Source organism: Desmodus rotundus, chromosome 3 (genome assembly GCF_022682495.2).
Source record: "Desmodus rotundus isolate HL8 chromosome 3, HLdesRot8A.1, whole genome shotgun sequence".
Taxonomy (NCBI): domain Eukaryota; kingdom Metazoa; phylum Chordata; class Mammalia; order Chiroptera; family Phyllostomidae; genus Desmodus; species Desmodus rotundus.
Window position 1 is genome coordinate 198,467,604 of NC_071389.1, and position 18,281 is coordinate 198,485,884.

At 54.5% G+C, this 18,281-nt stretch overlaps 1 protein-coding gene across 10 annotated transcripts in view; it reads right to left on the reverse strand.

The window, feature by feature from the left end:
- The window catches only part of EFCAB6 (EF-hand calcium binding domain 6), a 166,845-nt gene that overhangs the window by 112,869 nt on the left and 35,695 nt on the right, over nt 1-18,281 (reverse strand). For all 10 annotated transcript variants that reach the window (XM_045187052.2, XM_071221106.1, XM_071221105.1 and 7 more), the window contains 2 exons: nt 15,906-15,972; nt 2,447-2,583 (listed from right to left, as the gene is read on the reverse strand). In XM_045187052.2, coding sequence (XP_045042987.2) covers nt 2,447-2,583; nt 15,906-15,972 — 204 coding nt within the window. The remainder of the gene's footprint in view (nt 1-2,446; nt 2,584-15,905; nt 15,973-18,281) is intronic.

Genomic DNA, 18,281 nt, shown 5'->3' on the forward strand with positions numbered 1-18,281 from the left:
ACCCTGTGAACTGCTCTTTGCCCCTAAGAGCACCCTGGCCTTTCCCAACGCCCAGCACACACCCAGACACAGTGCCAGCTGCACGCTCACCGAGCACAGGCAGAAGCCCGTGGTAACAGCGCCCGTACAGATGAAACTTCAAAGATGAAGCCTCAGCGCTGCCCAAGCCTGCAGGGTCTCACGGGGCTTTTTTACAAGAATAAAGGCCTGGGAGACACAACCATTCCTAAGATGCCACAACCAAGGCCACTTTCCCAGGGACCTGAACCCACACATCCACAGAGTCCCCTAGGCAGGTCCACACACATGGGAAGGCCGATTCTCACGGCAAAGGGAAGACACCTCTTGACCCGTAAACCTCTCCAGGTTCACCAGCTGGAGCTGAGCCTTGGGACTTCACTCCTAGGCTCCGGCAGCAGACTGGCTTCTAGTAATGGGGGTGGGAAGGGAGTTTGGTTTTCATGCTGCTTATAAATTCTTTCACCTGGACTCAAGTCCTTTGGTCTGCAGGCAATGGAGGGTAGGTGTAAGGTGGGAATGATAAAAGAAAACCCAACCAGTCTCGGAAGGGTCTGATTAAGTATGAAACTTGGTGGAACCTTTTCTGGCCCCTTGTCCACGTAGACGGGACAGTATTCTACAGCCCACAGAGAGCCGCTTCCCATGCAATCAACAGATGACGGTCTCGTCACTGTGACTCAGGCACCTACTCTGTGACTTGCGCATGGCGAGCATGCTTTGTGCATTGTGTGGAATCTTCATACCAGCCCTGCAAGGTGGGTTCCTCGGTCTCTGGTTCCTTAAGAGAAAACTGAGTCTCAGAGAGACACGGCAGCCCCCCACGGCTCACGAGAGAGGAAAGGCTGGGCACAGGCCTGACCCCAAGCATGCCTGACTTCAACGCCTAGGCCACGCCTACCTACCACACCAAGAACTGAAGGCTAAAATGAAATAGAAAGCTATTTAAAAAAAAAAAAAGGATTCAAAGATGCATTGTGTTTCCTGCTCAAAAAACTAAAAGGCAAAGTTAATACTGAAGCAGCTTCTCAAGGAACAAGTGTATTCTTCAGCATCAATCAGAGAGGCATTAAAGCAATTGAAGAAATGGGCTGCTTTGATCTCCTACGTTTCCATCCTCAAGGAAAGCAATTCTATTAAGTTTCTCAAGCCTTATCGTGAAAGCGGTATTGTTTTTGAGGCTTAAAAAAATCTCAAATAAAAACGTGTGGAGTTCTTTATTATTCAATGCCTGCGAGATGGGGGAGCAGACAGTAACATTTTTTATAGATTTACTAGGTTGGAGACTGCAGTGCCAAACGCAAGGTTTATTGTCAAATAAAACAGTTTTGTTTTTTGATTGCCTGCTTTAAAAGAGTGTTGCTTCTGTTCTATAATTACGTGCACAAAATTATTTAATTTGTTTTGTTTGGATCTTATTCTGGACACTTTCCCAGCCGGAAAGATGTAAAAATTAAAACATCTATTATGGCTTTTATATTCTGAGGTGGGTTATAAAGAGGAAAAAAGAAATTATTCAGCAGACTAGGAAATATCCGTTGTTTTAAACGTCTCCTTGCTTTTCAGACCCTGCAGGGCCTGCGACAGTCACGTGTGCGCTTGACTACCTCGGTGTGAGGGACGCAGAGAGCCACTGGCACAGCGATGGCTCGCCGCAGTGTGACGTGGAACCTGGGTCTCTGGGTGGACTGCTGTGTGTGCTTCCTTAGCGGCCTGGAGGATAGTTACAAAAGTGGGAAAGGCAGGAGAGAGAGTGCCTCCCAGCAGAGTACTATATAAATAAAGTTAAACATGGGCCCTCCTTCTAGTGGCTTCCATTCACAGCTCAAGGAGTCACTGAAGCCCGAGCTGGCTGTCCGTACACGGACCGCCCTGGAGTCAGGAGCATGCGGAAGTGACATTCGAACGCCAAGGACCAGCTAAAAGTGCAGTGATTCGCTCTCCCCCACGGCAACGGCCCCCAGCCTCAGCAGGAACGGGCCTCCAAGGAGAGTGAAGTCTCGGTGGCTCTATCAGGATGGAGAGCCAACAGGGAGCCCATTAACTCATGAATGCAGGCGGAAAATTTTTCATTTTTCTCCCAACACCCCGTACCCCAGTTCTGAGAACAAGTCCACTGTGAGCTGGAGCCACAAGGGACGGAGGGCTGGTGCCAGCCCAGAGGACAGTGGGCTGGTGATGGAGGGCTTTAATCTAGGCGCTGAGGCTGCAGGCCAGATGCGCACGCCCCAGGCTTCTTCAGGAATTAGAATCCTCGGCCCCTACGTCTGAGAATCCACGGAAGGGGCCAGACAGGGGAGAAGAGGTGGGAGGGGCCTCTTTTCAGAGTACTGGAGGCACGAGGCAGGAGGGAGGACATCTGTGGCCCCAAGGCACCCGACAGGTCGAATTTTGAGAGCAATCTCTCAGCCTTCCTTCACTTACTCACTTTCTATATTCGTTGTCTTTCATCTTCAAACAGAAGGTCTCCAGAACCCTCCGCAGCCCCTGGGGCTGGACCAGGCCGGTCTTGTTGACATCAATGAGCTTCAGGGCACTGATGACAGTTTTAATGTTTTTTAAAATCTGTGTATAAAAGTGATTTAGGAAAAGTCAAAAGATCCAGTTTTGAAAACTGAAATGGTAATAAGAAATGTGAGTGTTTAAATGGCTTCTTGTAAAATAAAATGTTTTCAAAGACTCACAGTTGTAAGCATTGCAAAATGACATGTCTATGGAAAAAAGAACACTTTGCATTTATTGAATGTTTTCAAGGCAATTTTCTCTGTAAATAGTCTTAGTGAATTTTTTTTTTAAATCCTGATGTAAAGAAGTCTCATACACAATTCATTCCTTTTTAAGCCGTATGAAAAATCTTTTTTTGTTAACTGATACTTAAAAACTACAGTTCTGGCATACCTAAACTTACACAAGTTTTATTTTTCATAGCCATATGCAAACTATTTTTACTAGGAGCTGAATGAAAAATATGACTGTGTATTTAACCCCCTCTGAATTTTTAAAAGATATTACAGAAAATTTTTACGGAGATCTGCCCCACGTTCAGCAGGCGCAGCCTTGCGGGGCGCACGGCATGAGGAACACCTGGACCGGCTCGGGGAGCTGCGCAGAGTGCCGAGCCGCGCGCCTGCCCTTCAGCTACTTAGGTTTCAGGGAAGAAACATCCATCAGGCTCCACGTGTGCCCCGCACAGAGCCACGTGGCTGCCTCCTCCCAGCCCACTTGTAGGCGTTTCCCCATTTTTAGATAAAAGGGAGGTACAGGGAGGATCCACCGGCCACCCAATGCGACCTGGCTGGGTGTGGGTGATGCTGGGACTTCTGCTCAGGTCAGCCCTTTAACCACCTGACCCTGTGGCACAGAGACGGCGCGGCACAGACGTGAGTGCTGACCAAAGCCTGGCCCGGGGGCACAGGAGCCAACTCAGAGACAAACAAGGTACCATAGGCCTTCCCATGGAGAATAAGCACTTCCAGCCAGAGCCCTCTGGGGGCCTTCCTGCAGGAGGCGGCATCTGAGCTAGGAGGGGTGCTGGGGGCTGACTGAACCAGCATGGAGCCTCCTCTCACTCCCAGACAGGACACGCGGCTGCGGCTGGGACTGTGCGGGAAGAGTGCTGAGCAGCCGGGAGGGCTGGGCCCTGGAAGGCCTCCCTCTCCCACCCCATACTGGACCACATCCGAGGGCAGCCCTGATTCTGAGGAAAATGAGCAAAGTCTGAGGAGAGAGTGTAGGGAAAACTCCAAGGTGAACTAATCTGTTCCCTTGTATTGACATTGCTCCTGATGGTTCCCTTCACCGACAGTCTTGGGCTGACCGGATTCCAGAACAACCAGCCTCGCAGCTCGCTCCGGGGTGGCTGTCCTGCTCATGCCACAGGAGCCATTGAGCTGGCTCCTGGGACCTCTGAACTCCAGCCCCTCCTGCAGGGTCACTTGGAGACCCTCCTGTGCCCCTTCACGGCTGTCTGGGGGACCTCAGCCCCTGGCGTGCCCACCGGTCTCCAGACTACTTCTCACAGCTGACCTCTAACGACCGGTCCCTCCGTTCATGGTCCACCTCCCTCCAGGGCTCATGGCTACCTGCTCAAATGCCACCCCCTAATCATTCCTAATAACTGCCACCCCCAAATCTAGGCCCATGCTCCAAGCACCCCTCCCACCTTCCCAGTTCCCTCCCTTGAGCACCGAACCCCAACAACTTTCTCCCTGCCAGGACCCCACCTGCTGCCCTGGCTCCTTTTCACACCCTTCCGCTCCCTGTCCTTGGACCCCACACCCATGTGGCCGGCCTCCAGAACCCTGCGCCCCCACCCCCTCACCCACTGTCCCCAGAGCAGCACCGACAAAGCTCATGGCCCCTTCTTCCCAGAAGCCTATCTCCTATGGCATCCACAGCCCTCTCCCCATTACCTTCGCCTTTCTGCCTCCTGGTGTCCCCGCCTCGGCCCTCCTCTCCCAACCTTTGCACTCGGAGCACCGTAGGGCTCAGCCCTCCAGTCACCACCCTGATGCCTGGGGCCCGGCCCTGCAGCCTCGAGGAGCAGCTGGAGGCTCTCATAGGCCTGTCTCCAACCCAGCCTCTGCTCTAGGCCCAGCTGCCCAGTGACGTCCTGGCCAGCCTCACCGACCGCCCTTCCCATAGCCTCTGCACCCCAAACTGGGTGGGGCCACCCGCCAGACTCGCCTCTTCCCACACCCTCTGTCCTCTCTGTCCAGACGGCCTTGCAGCCCTCCCGTCACCACAGTTGCAGAATCCAGCCCCTGTCACCCCTCCAGCCAGGGTGAGGCCAGGTCTTGCTGTGACCGCCCCCAGGCTCCCCAGACTGGCTCCCAGCAGCTCTCCCCCTCCGCTCCCCCCACCAGTGTGGCTCTTCCATCCACACAGGCCTGCTGCCCCTCGAGAGGGCCAGGTCCTCCTGCCTCAGGGCACCTGTGCGCACCATCATGCTGCCTGCATTGGTCCACCCCGGGGGGGCCACCTGCCACTCTGCACTTCATCAGGGTCTCAGCCCAAGTGTCATCTTAGCAAAACTGGGGCCCCTGAGCATGCCTGTAAGACAGGATACCGCGCTCCCCACACGCTTACCTTCCTCAAAGTCCTTCTCACCCCTAATATGACGACTGCCCGTACTGTCTCCCCCCACCCCCGAATGCCTGCTCCCTGCTCCCCCCGCACCTGCCTGGGGAAAAGCCACACTGTGGGGAAGCCTTGTTATACATCTGCAACACCCCCTCAGGGCCGATCCTGAATGGAGTAACATGCTAACTGAACGCATGTTACCTGAATGTCGGTCGTGTGCAAAGTCCTGTGCTAAGTTCCACACCCATCTCCCACTTCCAACCCCCAGAGGGCGCTGGCTGAAACTATCTTCATATCCAAAACTGGGGATGCTGAAAGAGGAAGACAGGCCGACCTGAGCTATGGGTGCGCCCCCCGCCCCCTCACTGCAGCTAAAGCTCTGAAGCACAGGCCTGGCCTCCAGAGCACATGCTCCCTTGGCCAAACAAAGCCTCACACCCAGTCTGTGGCCTGATCCAGCTCACCTCTTCCGGTGAGGTGCTGGACAGGAGGTGATGTGCTTTTTTAAAACCCCAAAGCAACCCAGATGGACCTCCGCGCAGAACGCCGGGGAGCCGCCAGCCTGGCACAGAACTCACTCCCACCAGAGGTATGTCTCCAAGTTTCTTATCGCTCGTCAGACTGAAGTTTGGCAGGATCTGAACAGAGCTGCAGATGGTGAGGCTTACCAAAGGCAACCGAGCTGGGGCCGTGGTGTACAAGCCTTGTCCCGTGCAGTGTGGGAGGGAAGAAAAAGGTAGACAGAACTGATGTGGTGGGGGTCCCAGGGACCAGCCTGGCCCCTCCCCATCTCCCGCTGCTCTGCAAAGGGAGAAGAGGGCAGCAGAGGAAAGGGGGGAGAGAGGCAGCATCTAGCTCCTTTCTAGGCCAGCTAGACTTCTGCCATTTCGGTGTGACTGGGGCAAGTCTACAGTAAGAGCCAGCTGTCTCTGAGCCTCCTGCGGACGCCCCCACCCCAGCTCCAACTCACACAATCACCGCCCCCCCCACCCCGAGCCCCCAGATCCAGCCGTACAGAACTATTCCATTCACGAGTGCAGCGGGGTGTCTTCCCACTAAGGAAAGTCCTTGCCCTGCTTGCCAAACCCTAGATAATCTGACCGCCTCCCCCAAAGACCTGTCAACCACACACCCCTACTCTCCCCTCCTGCCTCAGCTCCAGCTACATGGCTCCGTGTTCTTTCTCACACAGTCAAGTGCGCTCATCCACCAAGACTTTGCCAAGCCGGTGCCTCTGCTGGACAGCTCCCTGCCAGCCCTCCCTGGGTCGCCACACCCACCTGTGCCTTCAGCCTGCACTAAAGCACCCCCTCTCCCCTTTGTGACCACTGGCTTCTTCCCGTTCATCTGCACCTTGGAGCAGCGGCCTCACCCTCCGTTTCCTCCTCCATGAAACGGGAATGAATGAGGGCGTTGGACCAGTCTGTGGGAGGGGAAATATGCTCATGTGTCTCCATAAATGGCGGTGTGATAGAACTGCTGGCTGGACCAAAGGCTGAGGACAGAGATCCAAACAACCAGGAAACCACACTCATGCCGGGAAATAGGAAGGGCTTGAACCAGCATTCCTCCCGCCAATCCCCGTCCACAGCCCTGCTGCCCAGCCCAAGTTAACGTGGGCCGTGACAGGACAATTCTGCAGTGGGTGGGAGTCCAAGGCAAGAACAGGGCCTGGACCGATGAACATTTATTGAGTGGATAGATGGATGGATGGATGGATGGATAGATGATGATGGACAGGCAGACGGAAAATGGGTAAATAGACGGACAGATGGATGGTGATGGGGAGACAGATGAACGATGGGTAAAGAGATGGACGGATGGATGGATGGACTGATGGGGTGACTGCAGCATTCATGGGGAAGACGCTCTTGCAGGCCAGGTTAGCCCTTGTACAGACAGGAGGGTGCCTGCAGACGGGCAGATAGGCATCTCATTTCCCAGCAGACTCAGTGACCTGCTCTGCACCTTTCTGGGGACGAACTAGGAACTCAGCAGACACACAGAGCAGGTTGGGACGGGCAGATGAGAGCGGCCTGCACTCCCACTGTTGGCGGAGATGGGGCATGTGGATGTTCCATGGGTGTATAAGCAGAGACCAAGAAAGGCAGAAGGCGAGCTGTCCCGCTTCCAGGGGCTGCTCATCAGGCCAGGGGACCCAAGAGGCCTGAGGAGGAGGTGGAGCCTCCTCAGCAGGAACCCTAGGTTTGGAGGCCCCAGGGCGTGGTCCTGATCCCGCCCCCTGTGCCCTGCAAGAGAGCAGCCTTTCTTTGCCTACTGCCCGCAGAGGACACAGTGCGGGGAGATGGACCTGCTCCCTTCCTGGCCCCTCACAGATCCACCAACTGGAAGGCGGGGAGGGACGCCACACAGCTGGACCCGAGCTCAAGGTTTTAGCCTGGGCCAGCCTGTGCTGGCCTCGTTTACGCTAAATGTGACCAGAAAGCCAGAGATCTGCCTCAGACAGCCATCCTTCAGGGACAAAGGAGGCAGATGCACTAGCGCCTGCTTGGGAACAAACAGTGTGAGGCGAAAACTCAGACGGCTCCATATTTGTACCCCACTGAGTGCGGATGGTTCGATAAACTGCTAACAGTGGGTGTTATTATTACTCTATGGTTCTTTGTTTAAAATTCTTTTTGCAGCACTTTGAGCTCCGGGAAGGAAAGCTGTGAGCCAAATAAACATGCCCGCCCAGACTTTAAAGAGGGCCGGAAAAGGCCCAGAAAAGGCCTCAGGTCTCCTGAGGCCCAAACTCCCCTCAAGTGGCACACCCCTGCTCTGGGCCTTGCGCCCCGCCCCCCCCAGGAGGACGAAGCTTCTTCATGCCAGAGCCCAGCCTTACACAGTAACTTAACCTTCGACATTCTTACCAGGCGCTGTTCCGCTGTCTTCTGTTCGCTCCTCACCTGGAACTGCCTTCTCTGCCCTGGCTTCTGGCAGAAGGGGCTGGGGAAGCATCCCTCGCCTGCCTGCCAAGCGAGCCTCCTCCCAAGCCCCAGCAGAGAGCCTGGCGCCCATGTCCGGGCTCCGCAGCGGAGTGGGGGGGTTCTGCATCCACTGCTGTCACCCCGCACCTTTCTGTCACCCTGCACCTTTCTGTCACCACAACTACATTCATTGTACATTTAAGGAGTAAATTTTTTAAATGAAACCATGAAAAAGGAGTTCTCTTACAATAAACACATCAATGCTCATTTTCCTTATTATTCTACTTTTGGCTATTTCGTATAAAATCTTTAATTAAAGTTTTTCTTTGGAATTGTCGTTATCCGCCCAGAAGAAAGGAGGGGGCGCACGGCACAGCTGTGCAGAGATGAGGCACTATTCAGAACGAAATGAACTGGAACGGAGCGAGCGGGTGACTGCTATCTTCCTTGCGTTGGCTCTGCATCCTCCGCAGCGCGGTCTGACTTGTCACTTTATATCGATTCCATCTGTTTACACTCCACAGAGTATTGGCTTCCTACTGTGAACATTTCCTATTTACCAGCTGGTAGAGATGAGCCAAACCAGATAGGAAAAAATTAGAGTACGTTCAGAAGCTCATCAACAGAAACTTTCGATTTGGGGACATGTGGGAGGGGCTCGGCTCACCTTCACAAAGGGTTCTTCATCTCCTGCCCCCGCCGGGGGGTCACTCTCCCTGGGCTGGTGCTCACCCCCACAGGCCCAGGGCTTCGCAGTTACTACCTACCGCACATATGCAAACCCTGCCTCCTACCGCAACTGAACAAGCTTACATAAAAAGACACTGAAATGAGACCATGAAAACAGAGCGAAGGGAGCTGACCGAAAAGGAGCAAAGGCGACCTCAAAGCCACGGCTGCTGTAACGGAGCGAAAATGCAGACGTCTGCCGCTGGGTTTCCTTGCAGCCGCGGTGAAAGAAAAACTTGCTATTCTGTGCGCCACAAGCCACGTGAACCTTCCCCCACACTCGAGTTCCATTTTTAAAATGCTTATCTGCACCATACAGCTTAAACACTTTTTTTTAATTCTCACTGGCAGATATGTTTTCAGTCAGAGAGAGAAAAGGGGGTAGGGAGAGAGAGAGAGAAACGTCGATGTGAGAGAAACATCGAATGGCTGCCTTCCGTATGCGCCCTGACTGCGAATCAAACCTGCAGACTTTTGGTGTAAGGATGATGCTCCAATCGACTGAGCCACCTGGACAGGGCTTGACGACTTCTAGTAAGAAATTTATCTACCCATGGACCTTCTGACACTGCTCGAAAAATAAGCCCCAAGTCTAAATACCTAAGGCTTTAAAAAGGTAGCCAGATCTAGAATATTTCCTCTCTCTCCTCTCTCGCCAACCCAGGCCACACGCCCAGGATGGGCTCCACCCCAGGCGCTGCAGGCCAAGAATACAGGGGCCCCTCTCACCCTGACCCCAGCTGGCTCATAGGACAGGGCTCCACACAGGGACGGGCAAGCCGATCCCCTCCTGGGAACCCTACGTGTGCCCCACACACCAGAGGCGCTCAGCAAATGGAGGCTGACAGCGACAAGTGCCTGACTCCTTCCAAGTCCGATCACAGGCACCCCTGCGATCAGAGGTGACGGCTCTGCTGGCACTTCCCAGCACCTCCCTTCTCAGGCCACCCCCCCAGTCAGACACCTTCAAGGAGCCATGGCTACCACCACCTCCACGGCCACACCATGTCCCGTGCTTTAGGGTTAACGTCCAGCCTTCAAGGTCTCCCATCTCTTTCTCCAGCCTGCCTTTCAAAGTTGACAGTCCCCTCCTGCCTGGAAAAACGGAGCCCTCTGCAGAACGGTCACAGGCATGCCTCCGCCCACCCCTGCCCTCTCCACTGCCCCTGCTTCCAGGGCCCCTTCTTCCGCCAGACCGCAGTCCTGGGAGCTACTGCACCTGCACCCTCCACCCCATCCTGGGCAGCAAAACACCAGCCAGGGCCCAATTGCAGCTCCCAGCTCAGCTTTTCTCGTGAAGTCTTTCCCAGGCTCCGATGGCTGCGAGCTTTTCCTACAAAACTTCACTGGCTCACCCCAGACACACTTACTGCGTTCCCCTCAGGTGCCGAAGGCACAACGGGGAGCGAGGTAGAGAAGTGCTCGCTCCGAGGACACAACAAAAGCCTCGGCCCAACTGACGTTAAAGAACATGCACAGTTTTAGTACAATCAAAGGGTATCTCCCCGCAGTGACTGCCCCGGCGAGCGCTGTAAGCCAGGCCCCCGAGAGCCAGCATCTGGACCCGAGGGGCCTCAGGAGGTCCGACCCACAGGGCACGGGTGACTCTGGGTGTTGTGCAGAACCGAGGATAAGGGCCGGGCGGGAACAGGGAAAGCAGTCTGGGGGTTGTTGGCAAAGCCTGGGGCGGGGACAGCGGTGGCAGTGGGGATGGACAGAGGTGATGGGTGCAGGACCGATTTCAGGACACAGTGGACTGGACCTGCTGAGGGACTAGGGATGGCAGAGGGACCAGTAAGGGAAAGACAGGCACCAAGGCTGGTCCCAGCTTTGCCCTTGAATGACTCGGTGAATGCTGGACCTGTTTACTGAAACGGGGCGGCGGGGGGGTGGGGGGGGGAGGCCGCGGGAGGTGAGTGAGGAGGACAGTCAGAGGCTGTCACTTGTGCTATTGACAGTGGTGAGCCCTGAGCCCCAGACGGAGACAGAAATGTGCGTGCCCTCGGCACAGAGCCCTCTGGCCCCTCCTCTCTGTAGCTGTAAACCGTAAATGACCACGTGCTACCGTGTAACGGTCCACAAGATAATTATGCACGTCTCATCTCCTCCAAAGGCAAACTCCCGGTTTTCTGAGTAACTTCCGGCATTATGGTAGGTTCATGTCATATTCATTCTCACAGAGAATCTCCACAGGAGCCCTGCACGCCGTTTCCCAGGTCCCAGCCCAGGAGACGGTCCGCGGAGGGACGTGTGCTCGGGGTCGCTGAAACTGCGCGTGCTGGTGCTCAGTGGCACACCCAGGGGGCGAGCCCAAGTATTGACCCCGCCCTGCCTCAAACATTCACCCCTGCGATCTCATTTGTACTGTTGATTAGCTACATACAGAAAGAAGTTCTTTTTTAAAAAAAAAAAGATAAACTTAAGTCTGAAATAATTACAAATTCTGATATAATGGAATCTTTGCTTTAGCTTCCTGATGAAGCCTTTAGTAAATTAATAACAGGGCAACAAAAATAGTTTCTGGAGTAGAAGTGTTTTCAACATAGTTTTTTTATATAAAATGGCAAGTGACTATTTTGCTCTGGGAAGTTCTCTGGATCACAACGCAAGCACTAGTCTTCCTGTGGTCGCACGCAGACGCACGAGAAAGAGCTGTGACATTATTAATCACTATATTCAGTTATGATTGATAGGCTTTTCTGCGGGGAGGAAAAAGTGCCTCAGATGCAATCTGTCCCAACAGCTCTGCGATATGCTAATATTTCCTTCAGATGAAAGAGGAGATGTGTTCAAATACCTGCTCTAAGAGGCAATTAATACCTAGAGCACCAAGGCAGAGCCGATGGAAGTGGGATTAGGAGAATATTGCGAATTAACCGAAAGCTTGTACGTTTCAGTGAATGGCATCATTCTGGGTGTGACACAGTCTTTTTATTGGGCAAACAGCCTGCATTCCGGTACATTCGTTCACGCTAATGTGGTGTTATAATGCTAAGGTATGTTTGCAAAATGGTTATGATTCTAGAAATTGTTTCTTTATCCCTCAAGCCATAATTTTTTAAATTCTCTTTTAGGAAAATTCACCTATTTAAGAAAATGAATCTACCCATTGCTTTTGTCTTTCCTTCATGAGGGTATCACACACTGAGCAAGCAGCTTAGTACTCGCACCATTTCCTAATTGCTTCTGAAACAACTAAGGCTGCATGGACAGAACCGCGAGGCACCAGGGCAGTCCCGTAAAACCTGTGCTAGGTCACCGGATGTCCTGTGGACGCGCGAGTCGCGGCTGGCTGGGGAGACCACATGTTCTGACATCGTGGAGCCCAGGCTTGAAGCAGCGTCCCTGACTTGTGTGGTGACATGCTAGAGAGCAAACAGCCTGGGCCTAGGGCGTGTTTACTTAATCTTTCTTTCTTACGTCTTTAACTGAATTATACCTTCTGGAATCCAGCCTTCACTTAGGAACAGTCTTTCTGTGCATGTGGGGCGGCGGGGGCAGGGGGCGGGTTGGGGAGTGTCAAAACATTCCCAAACACCCACTGTGGGCTCAGGGAGGTCAGCGAAACTTCCTGTCTCTCTGGACCCCCAGACAGTTGCAGGGAGCACGCACCCCTCTCAGGCAGCCAGGTGAGATGTCCTTCCTTGGTGGGTCTCTTCTTTCACTGCCACCTAACTCTCCCGTGGGGAGCTGACCAAAGACAAACGGGGTAAAAAGGGCGAAATTTAGTTAGCCTGGCGACACATGGAAGCTCGGCTTCAGTCCTCTTTGTCTCCTCTTTGTCCTGAGGAAGGTGAAGACCCACGTCTTGGGCCTCTGGGCCTGGCCACCGCTCCTGGCTGGAGCTGGGCCCTCAGGGCAGGCAGGTTGGGAAGAAAGGGAGGGCAGGATGCTGGAGGCAGAGAAGGAAGGGAGCCTCCCGAAGGCCCACGCAAGCCAGTGCCACGTGGGTGAAAGGATGGCCCTGTGGTTGGAACAAAGACCTCCCTGCATTCATAGACGGCAGCAGAGAGACGTCGCCGTCCTACCATGGGTCCTGCAGGCAGAGCACACAGTCACTCGTTCTGAGTGCGACATGAGTGTCCCTCCCAGAGGCAGGGCCGCTAGCGGTTCACGCAGAGCCCCGCTGCCAGGGAAGCCACTGCAGCCGTGTGCCCTTGGCCAAGCTGCTAAGCCCCTGCTCAGGTTTCCCTCCATATCAGTGCGGGGTGATGATGGCACCTGCCTTGTGGGCTCCTCCTGGGAGCCACATAATGTAGGAAAGCACCTGGAATGGCTCCTACAAAGTGCTCAGTGCGAACTGTTATCATCACTAGAGCTGCCAAAACCCAAAAATCACCTCCACATCCAAAGGACGGAGGCCGGGCAGCCCAGCCAGAGCCTTTTCCTGGGGGCCGAAGCAGACGCTGCTGGCTGCCTTCCCCAAATCCATTCACCTGGACCCTCCAGTTTCCCTTTTGTTCAGATACCCACCTCTGGGGGCCACACCAGGGCGACGATTCCACTGCCAGAGATTGGTCTGGCTGTGGAACCTAATCCCAGGCTGTAAGTCATGGGGAGAAGCTTCCCCGAGTTTATAAAGAGCCGCGTTGGGAGGGCAGAGCACAGGGGACAGAACTTGACGTTGCAGAACACGCAGGTCCAGCCTGGCTGGCTACATCCTCGCGACCAGGGGAGATGCGAGTTCGTGACTCTGGGCCTGCGTGCCCTCCTGACTTCCTCTTGGATAGGACGAGACCTTCACAGTCTCGGCTAATCCAGCTAGACTTTTCTGTGTCCCACAGGCTGGAACAGCCAAACACCTGGCAAGGAGGCTAAAGGGGAGCCACCTGGTGGCAGGTAAAGCCTACCACAGAAGGGGTTTCAGTGGCTGCCGGGAACGGCCTCCCTGGGGGAGGGGGGACTAGCAGTTATTCTCACTCATTCTTATAACTGCCCTGAGAGGGGAGTTAAAGGGAGTCGGGACAGGGCGGCAGAGACCTGCCCAGAGCCCCCTGTGTGGAGGAAGCGGCAGAGCCTGGACTTCAGCCCGGCGTGCTGATTCACACCAAATCCTTCTGCCTCCTACAGGACTATGAAAGCAAAGGACCTGAGGACCAGAGTCCTTACTTCCTGTCTAGTCAAAGGCACGGAGGAGGAGCCAAAGGAGAGAGAGCACAGTCTGGTTTGTGACCAAGTGAAACACCGGGGCCAAAAGGGCGAGGGCACGTGAGGTGCAGGCAGGGCTATGAGAGCCGCAGAGGGGAACCTGCGTGCAGGTGACCAGGGACAGGGCCAGCAGGAGCCTGGACACAACGCCCCGAGCACCCCGTGGGCTTCCAGAGCTTCGTCTCCCCCCAAATCCAGGGCCCCAGGGGGTCACACAGCAGCCCCTTCCCACGCAGCCCGGGGCGGCGGGGCCTGGAGAGCATCCACTCCTCCCCTTGGCTGATGGAGATGATCGGACACAGAGCTGCAGGTCTCAGATGGGGAACGAGCGTGACCACAGTCGTGTGTCGGAGGGTCTCAGTGCACGTGAAGAAGGGAGGGGCTCCCATCGCTCAGAGACATGTGCATGCATTCTGAGCTCCAGCGAGCTGTGGGGACTGCTGTGCGCACAGAACACGCAGCGCTCTCTCACTGCCGAGCTGCAGAGGCCCCCAGCAGAGGGGCCCCTCGCGCACCATCACCCCATCTCACAGAAGAAGAAAGCCAGTAACAAGGACTTGCCCGAGGCCGCCTGGCTGGGAAGTGGCAGTGCCCAAGGCAGAAACCCAGGTCTGATGGGGTCCCCAGGTGGGCCTGGTGCCACTGCACCTGCCTGTCCAGGGATGCAGTTGTGGGTAGGATCGGGCCACAGCTCCCACTGGTCAGAACACATGACAGGGACACTGGGTTACCTCAACGCCAGCTCCTCCGCCTTCTACTGTCACCGCTTTGTTCTCACCAGAAGCTGCGTGAAAGCTGCAGGGTTTAAACCGCTGCTCAACCCACCAGAGGGCTTCTCCCACCCAGGTGGTTAGAGGGAGGGGCTGGGGGAAAGGTCGGTGGGGGTGGCCAGCCCTCGCAGCTTTCCCCCTCAGAGCCGTGTTTGCAGTAACTTAGGGTCCCACCATCTGTCCCTATGCTGCACAGTAACCACGATGCGGCACTGCTGACCCCACTGCTGTCCACGTTGAGGGGGCAGTCATGCATGGCTGACTTTCCTCCGAGAATCTCCTGTAACAGTGTTTGTGAAAAGGCAGACGACGCAACCCACCCAGAACGTCCGGCGTAGTGGGTATTCCTCCCAGAGCAACACGGGCCACGACAGAGGGAGCGCGTACTCGGGGCGGTTCCCACCAGTGTCTGCGACAGTGGGCGGGCTCCCTGGGAGCACACGGTGCTCGAACACGACTGCCCTCACGGTCACGCGTCAGCCAGGAGAATTCAGAAACACGTCTTGTGGATGTCTGGCTACTTTTGATTTTCAAGTGTATGAAAATCTCAGAAGAGTTCAGAAAGGAAAGAGAATGTGTCATATTTCAAACTAACATATTGCATCAAATAAATTAAGCCGTGACTCTCAACGGCTCGTGGAAGTGACAGGTTCGGATGCATTTTAAAGAGGGATTTGATTCCAGCCCCAGACCGCACGAGCGCCCCCCTCCCCACCTCTCACGAGCCGTGCAGGCTGTGGCTTCCAACCGCGGGCGGCACACGGGAGCGGAGCACTGTGCTCCTTGTCCAACCACACGGAGCAGCCTGGGTGGCTGAACGGTCCTTCCTTCCACACAGATCACTGTGCGTTCCTGGTATTTCCACCTGCTGCACTTGACTGGCATATACCGCTGGAAAGCAGAACTTTTCTCTTTTTACAGAAAACCTTGCTTCAGTGTTAGACAAAAACGGAAAGGGCAGCCCTGCTCATAACGACTGGAAGTTAATACCAAAGCGGTGCTACTCCAGGACTTCTGTGGCGTCCGCGGTCAGACAGCTGCCCTCGGAGGGAGGTGCAGTCACGTGGGCACCGGCGTCCGCGCGGGCTGGTCAGAGCCCTGTTTGGCCAGACCACTTGGACAAGAGAACACCGATGACAAGACATGGCGCAGGTCACATCGTCTGCCTCTGCTAACAATGACTTCTGGCAAAGGGTGGGGGCGGAGAATTTTCAAAGCTCTCTCTTACCTTTTCTCCTACTTGGGTTTCCAGTTCTTTCAGTGTCCGACAGCCACTCATTTCATGTCCACTGTCCCTGAAAAACAAAAATAAAGACTGTTGGTTAAAATGTTCTAACCAAGTAAATAAATGTTCATGCAGGACATTCAGAGATCCAAACGATTAGGATTTCTAAAGTGTATGTTTTTAAATGCGAGACATTTCTTATGCACTGCCATCAGCTGGAAGCATAACCTTGGGGTAATTACTTAGCTTCTCCCCGCCTCGGTTTCCGGTCTGTGACATCTACCCCTCCGAAGGGTGGATGGGACTGGAGTAACCAGGGCCTGCACTCAGCGAGCACTTCCTGTGGCCACGCCTCACCTCATTCTGTCCTCGGGATGACTCTGTGGGTTAGGGGCTGTCTTCTTCCCAGCGTGCAGAGGAGACTGAGGAGCCCACGGTCACCCGTGAAGAGGTGGCGGCACCAGGGGCAGACCCAGGTGGTCTGGCTCCCGGGCCCACCCCTACCCCCTCTGCTGCAGTCCTGTGTCCTGACCTCGAGGTCCCCGGTCCACGCCAGAGTGCACCCCAGCCACCCACAGGGACTTCAGAGTGAATGTGTTTGTGCCACTCCTTGGCTCCACCCGTTTCATTAACTGCTTTTGAGTCTGCACTGGCCATGAGGCAGTTTTGCAGAGACCACGGGAGAGCCCCTCTTTGGGTCACACAGGAAGGGCTGGTGTGGGTGTGAGGAACAAGAGGGGCGTGCTGCCCCTCGGGTCATACTGCTTATCCAGCCACCTACGCCCAGGCCTGGGGCTGCCATAGAGCCTGCGACACCGTTTCCAGTGACAGAACATACACCGAGTGATGTACGCTGCAGTAACAACAGGAGCCCTGAAGGAAACTGCGGCCTGAGGGGACAAGATGGGAGACCCCGCGAAGATGGAACAGCTCTTCTCGCCAGGGGGACAGCAAGACCCACAAGCTGAGGAGCCAGGAGCCAGCCACCAGGAGGAGAAGCTCTGGGGGCCAAGCAAAGGCAACACACCACAAAGTGAAGCCCAGCGGGGACAGGCGGAGGGACAGGATGAGCTCCGAGCCAGGGGCAGGTGCCAGCCCTGTGGTGCTGCGGGCCATGGTAAGAAGCCCGACTTCACTCGAGGGTAAGGGGGAGCCATCAGGACATTTCAGGCAGAAACTAACCTCGTTTTACCCAGGAGGACACAGGCTCAGAGGAGTTAGGTGGCACACCCAAGCTGAAGTGGCACCTTGCCAGGAATCCAGTCTTAACATTCTGTTAAAGGTCATATTTTAATAGCTTTAATTCTGTGTTAAATAGAAAACACTACTGGTAACGTGTTTAGGACGCAGAAGATAAAAATCAGACAAAGGCCTGTGCGTGCACCATCAGTGGAAGAAACGCACCTGGGCCTGGCTGGCTCCCCGCACTGATCTGCCCCTCCCTGCAGCGGGTGAAGGCCTGCCAGCCGCCTGGCACGGGGGCTCAACCCACCCCTCTGCCGGCCCTGCTCAGGCCTCTGCTCTCCACGGTTTCTTCCCTGATCCACACCATGCGCCCCAAACTCCGTTTCGGCGTCTGCTTCCAAAGAATGGTCCATGGTCTGATAAGCTACTGACATCAGCTTTCTTTGGTATTCATTGGAATGGTGTTTTTTTAAAGCCCTTTCATTGTAACCATTCCATAAACACATTTTGGTGTTCCTCTTAGCAAATTTTACTATTTGTTACCTAGTCAACCTATGCTTTAAAAGTGGAACATTTATTATAATTACTGACATATTTAGGGTTCCTATTTGCCCTGCCCCCTTCTTCCCTTCTTTTGGGTTGGTTGACCCCATGTTTATCATTCTGTTGCTTTGCCTCTGTAAGTTTGTGAGTTACTCAGTTTTTAATCTCTTAACAGTGGCTCTGGAAATTACAACCTGCATACTTTTCAGAGACCAAATGAATCAAAACTTGTATCTTCCTACTGGACCACGTAACAACTCTAGAGCATGGGATCCCAGCCCTTCCTCTCAATTGTGGTATTACCACTATCCTGTATGTTAATTCCATTCTGTTTTTAAATTCCAGGAGCTGTCGTCATTTCCCACAGTTGCTAGTGCTTCCCGTAGTCAGCAGATGCTTAGAGGTCACCATGCGCCCGCTGCCATCTCTGCTCTTCCTTCCTCCTCCCATCACCTCGGACCTTCCGTCTGGGATCAGTTCCTTCCACCTGAAATTCAACCTGAGCACTGCTGTACGGGGTCTGCTGGGGGCCAGACCACTTTCGTTTGAGAATGTCTTCATTTCAGTGCTGGAAATGCTGAAAGATAGTTTCATTAGCTGCCTGAGTCTAGGGATTTTCTTTCAACACATTGCAGTGAGTAAACCACTCTC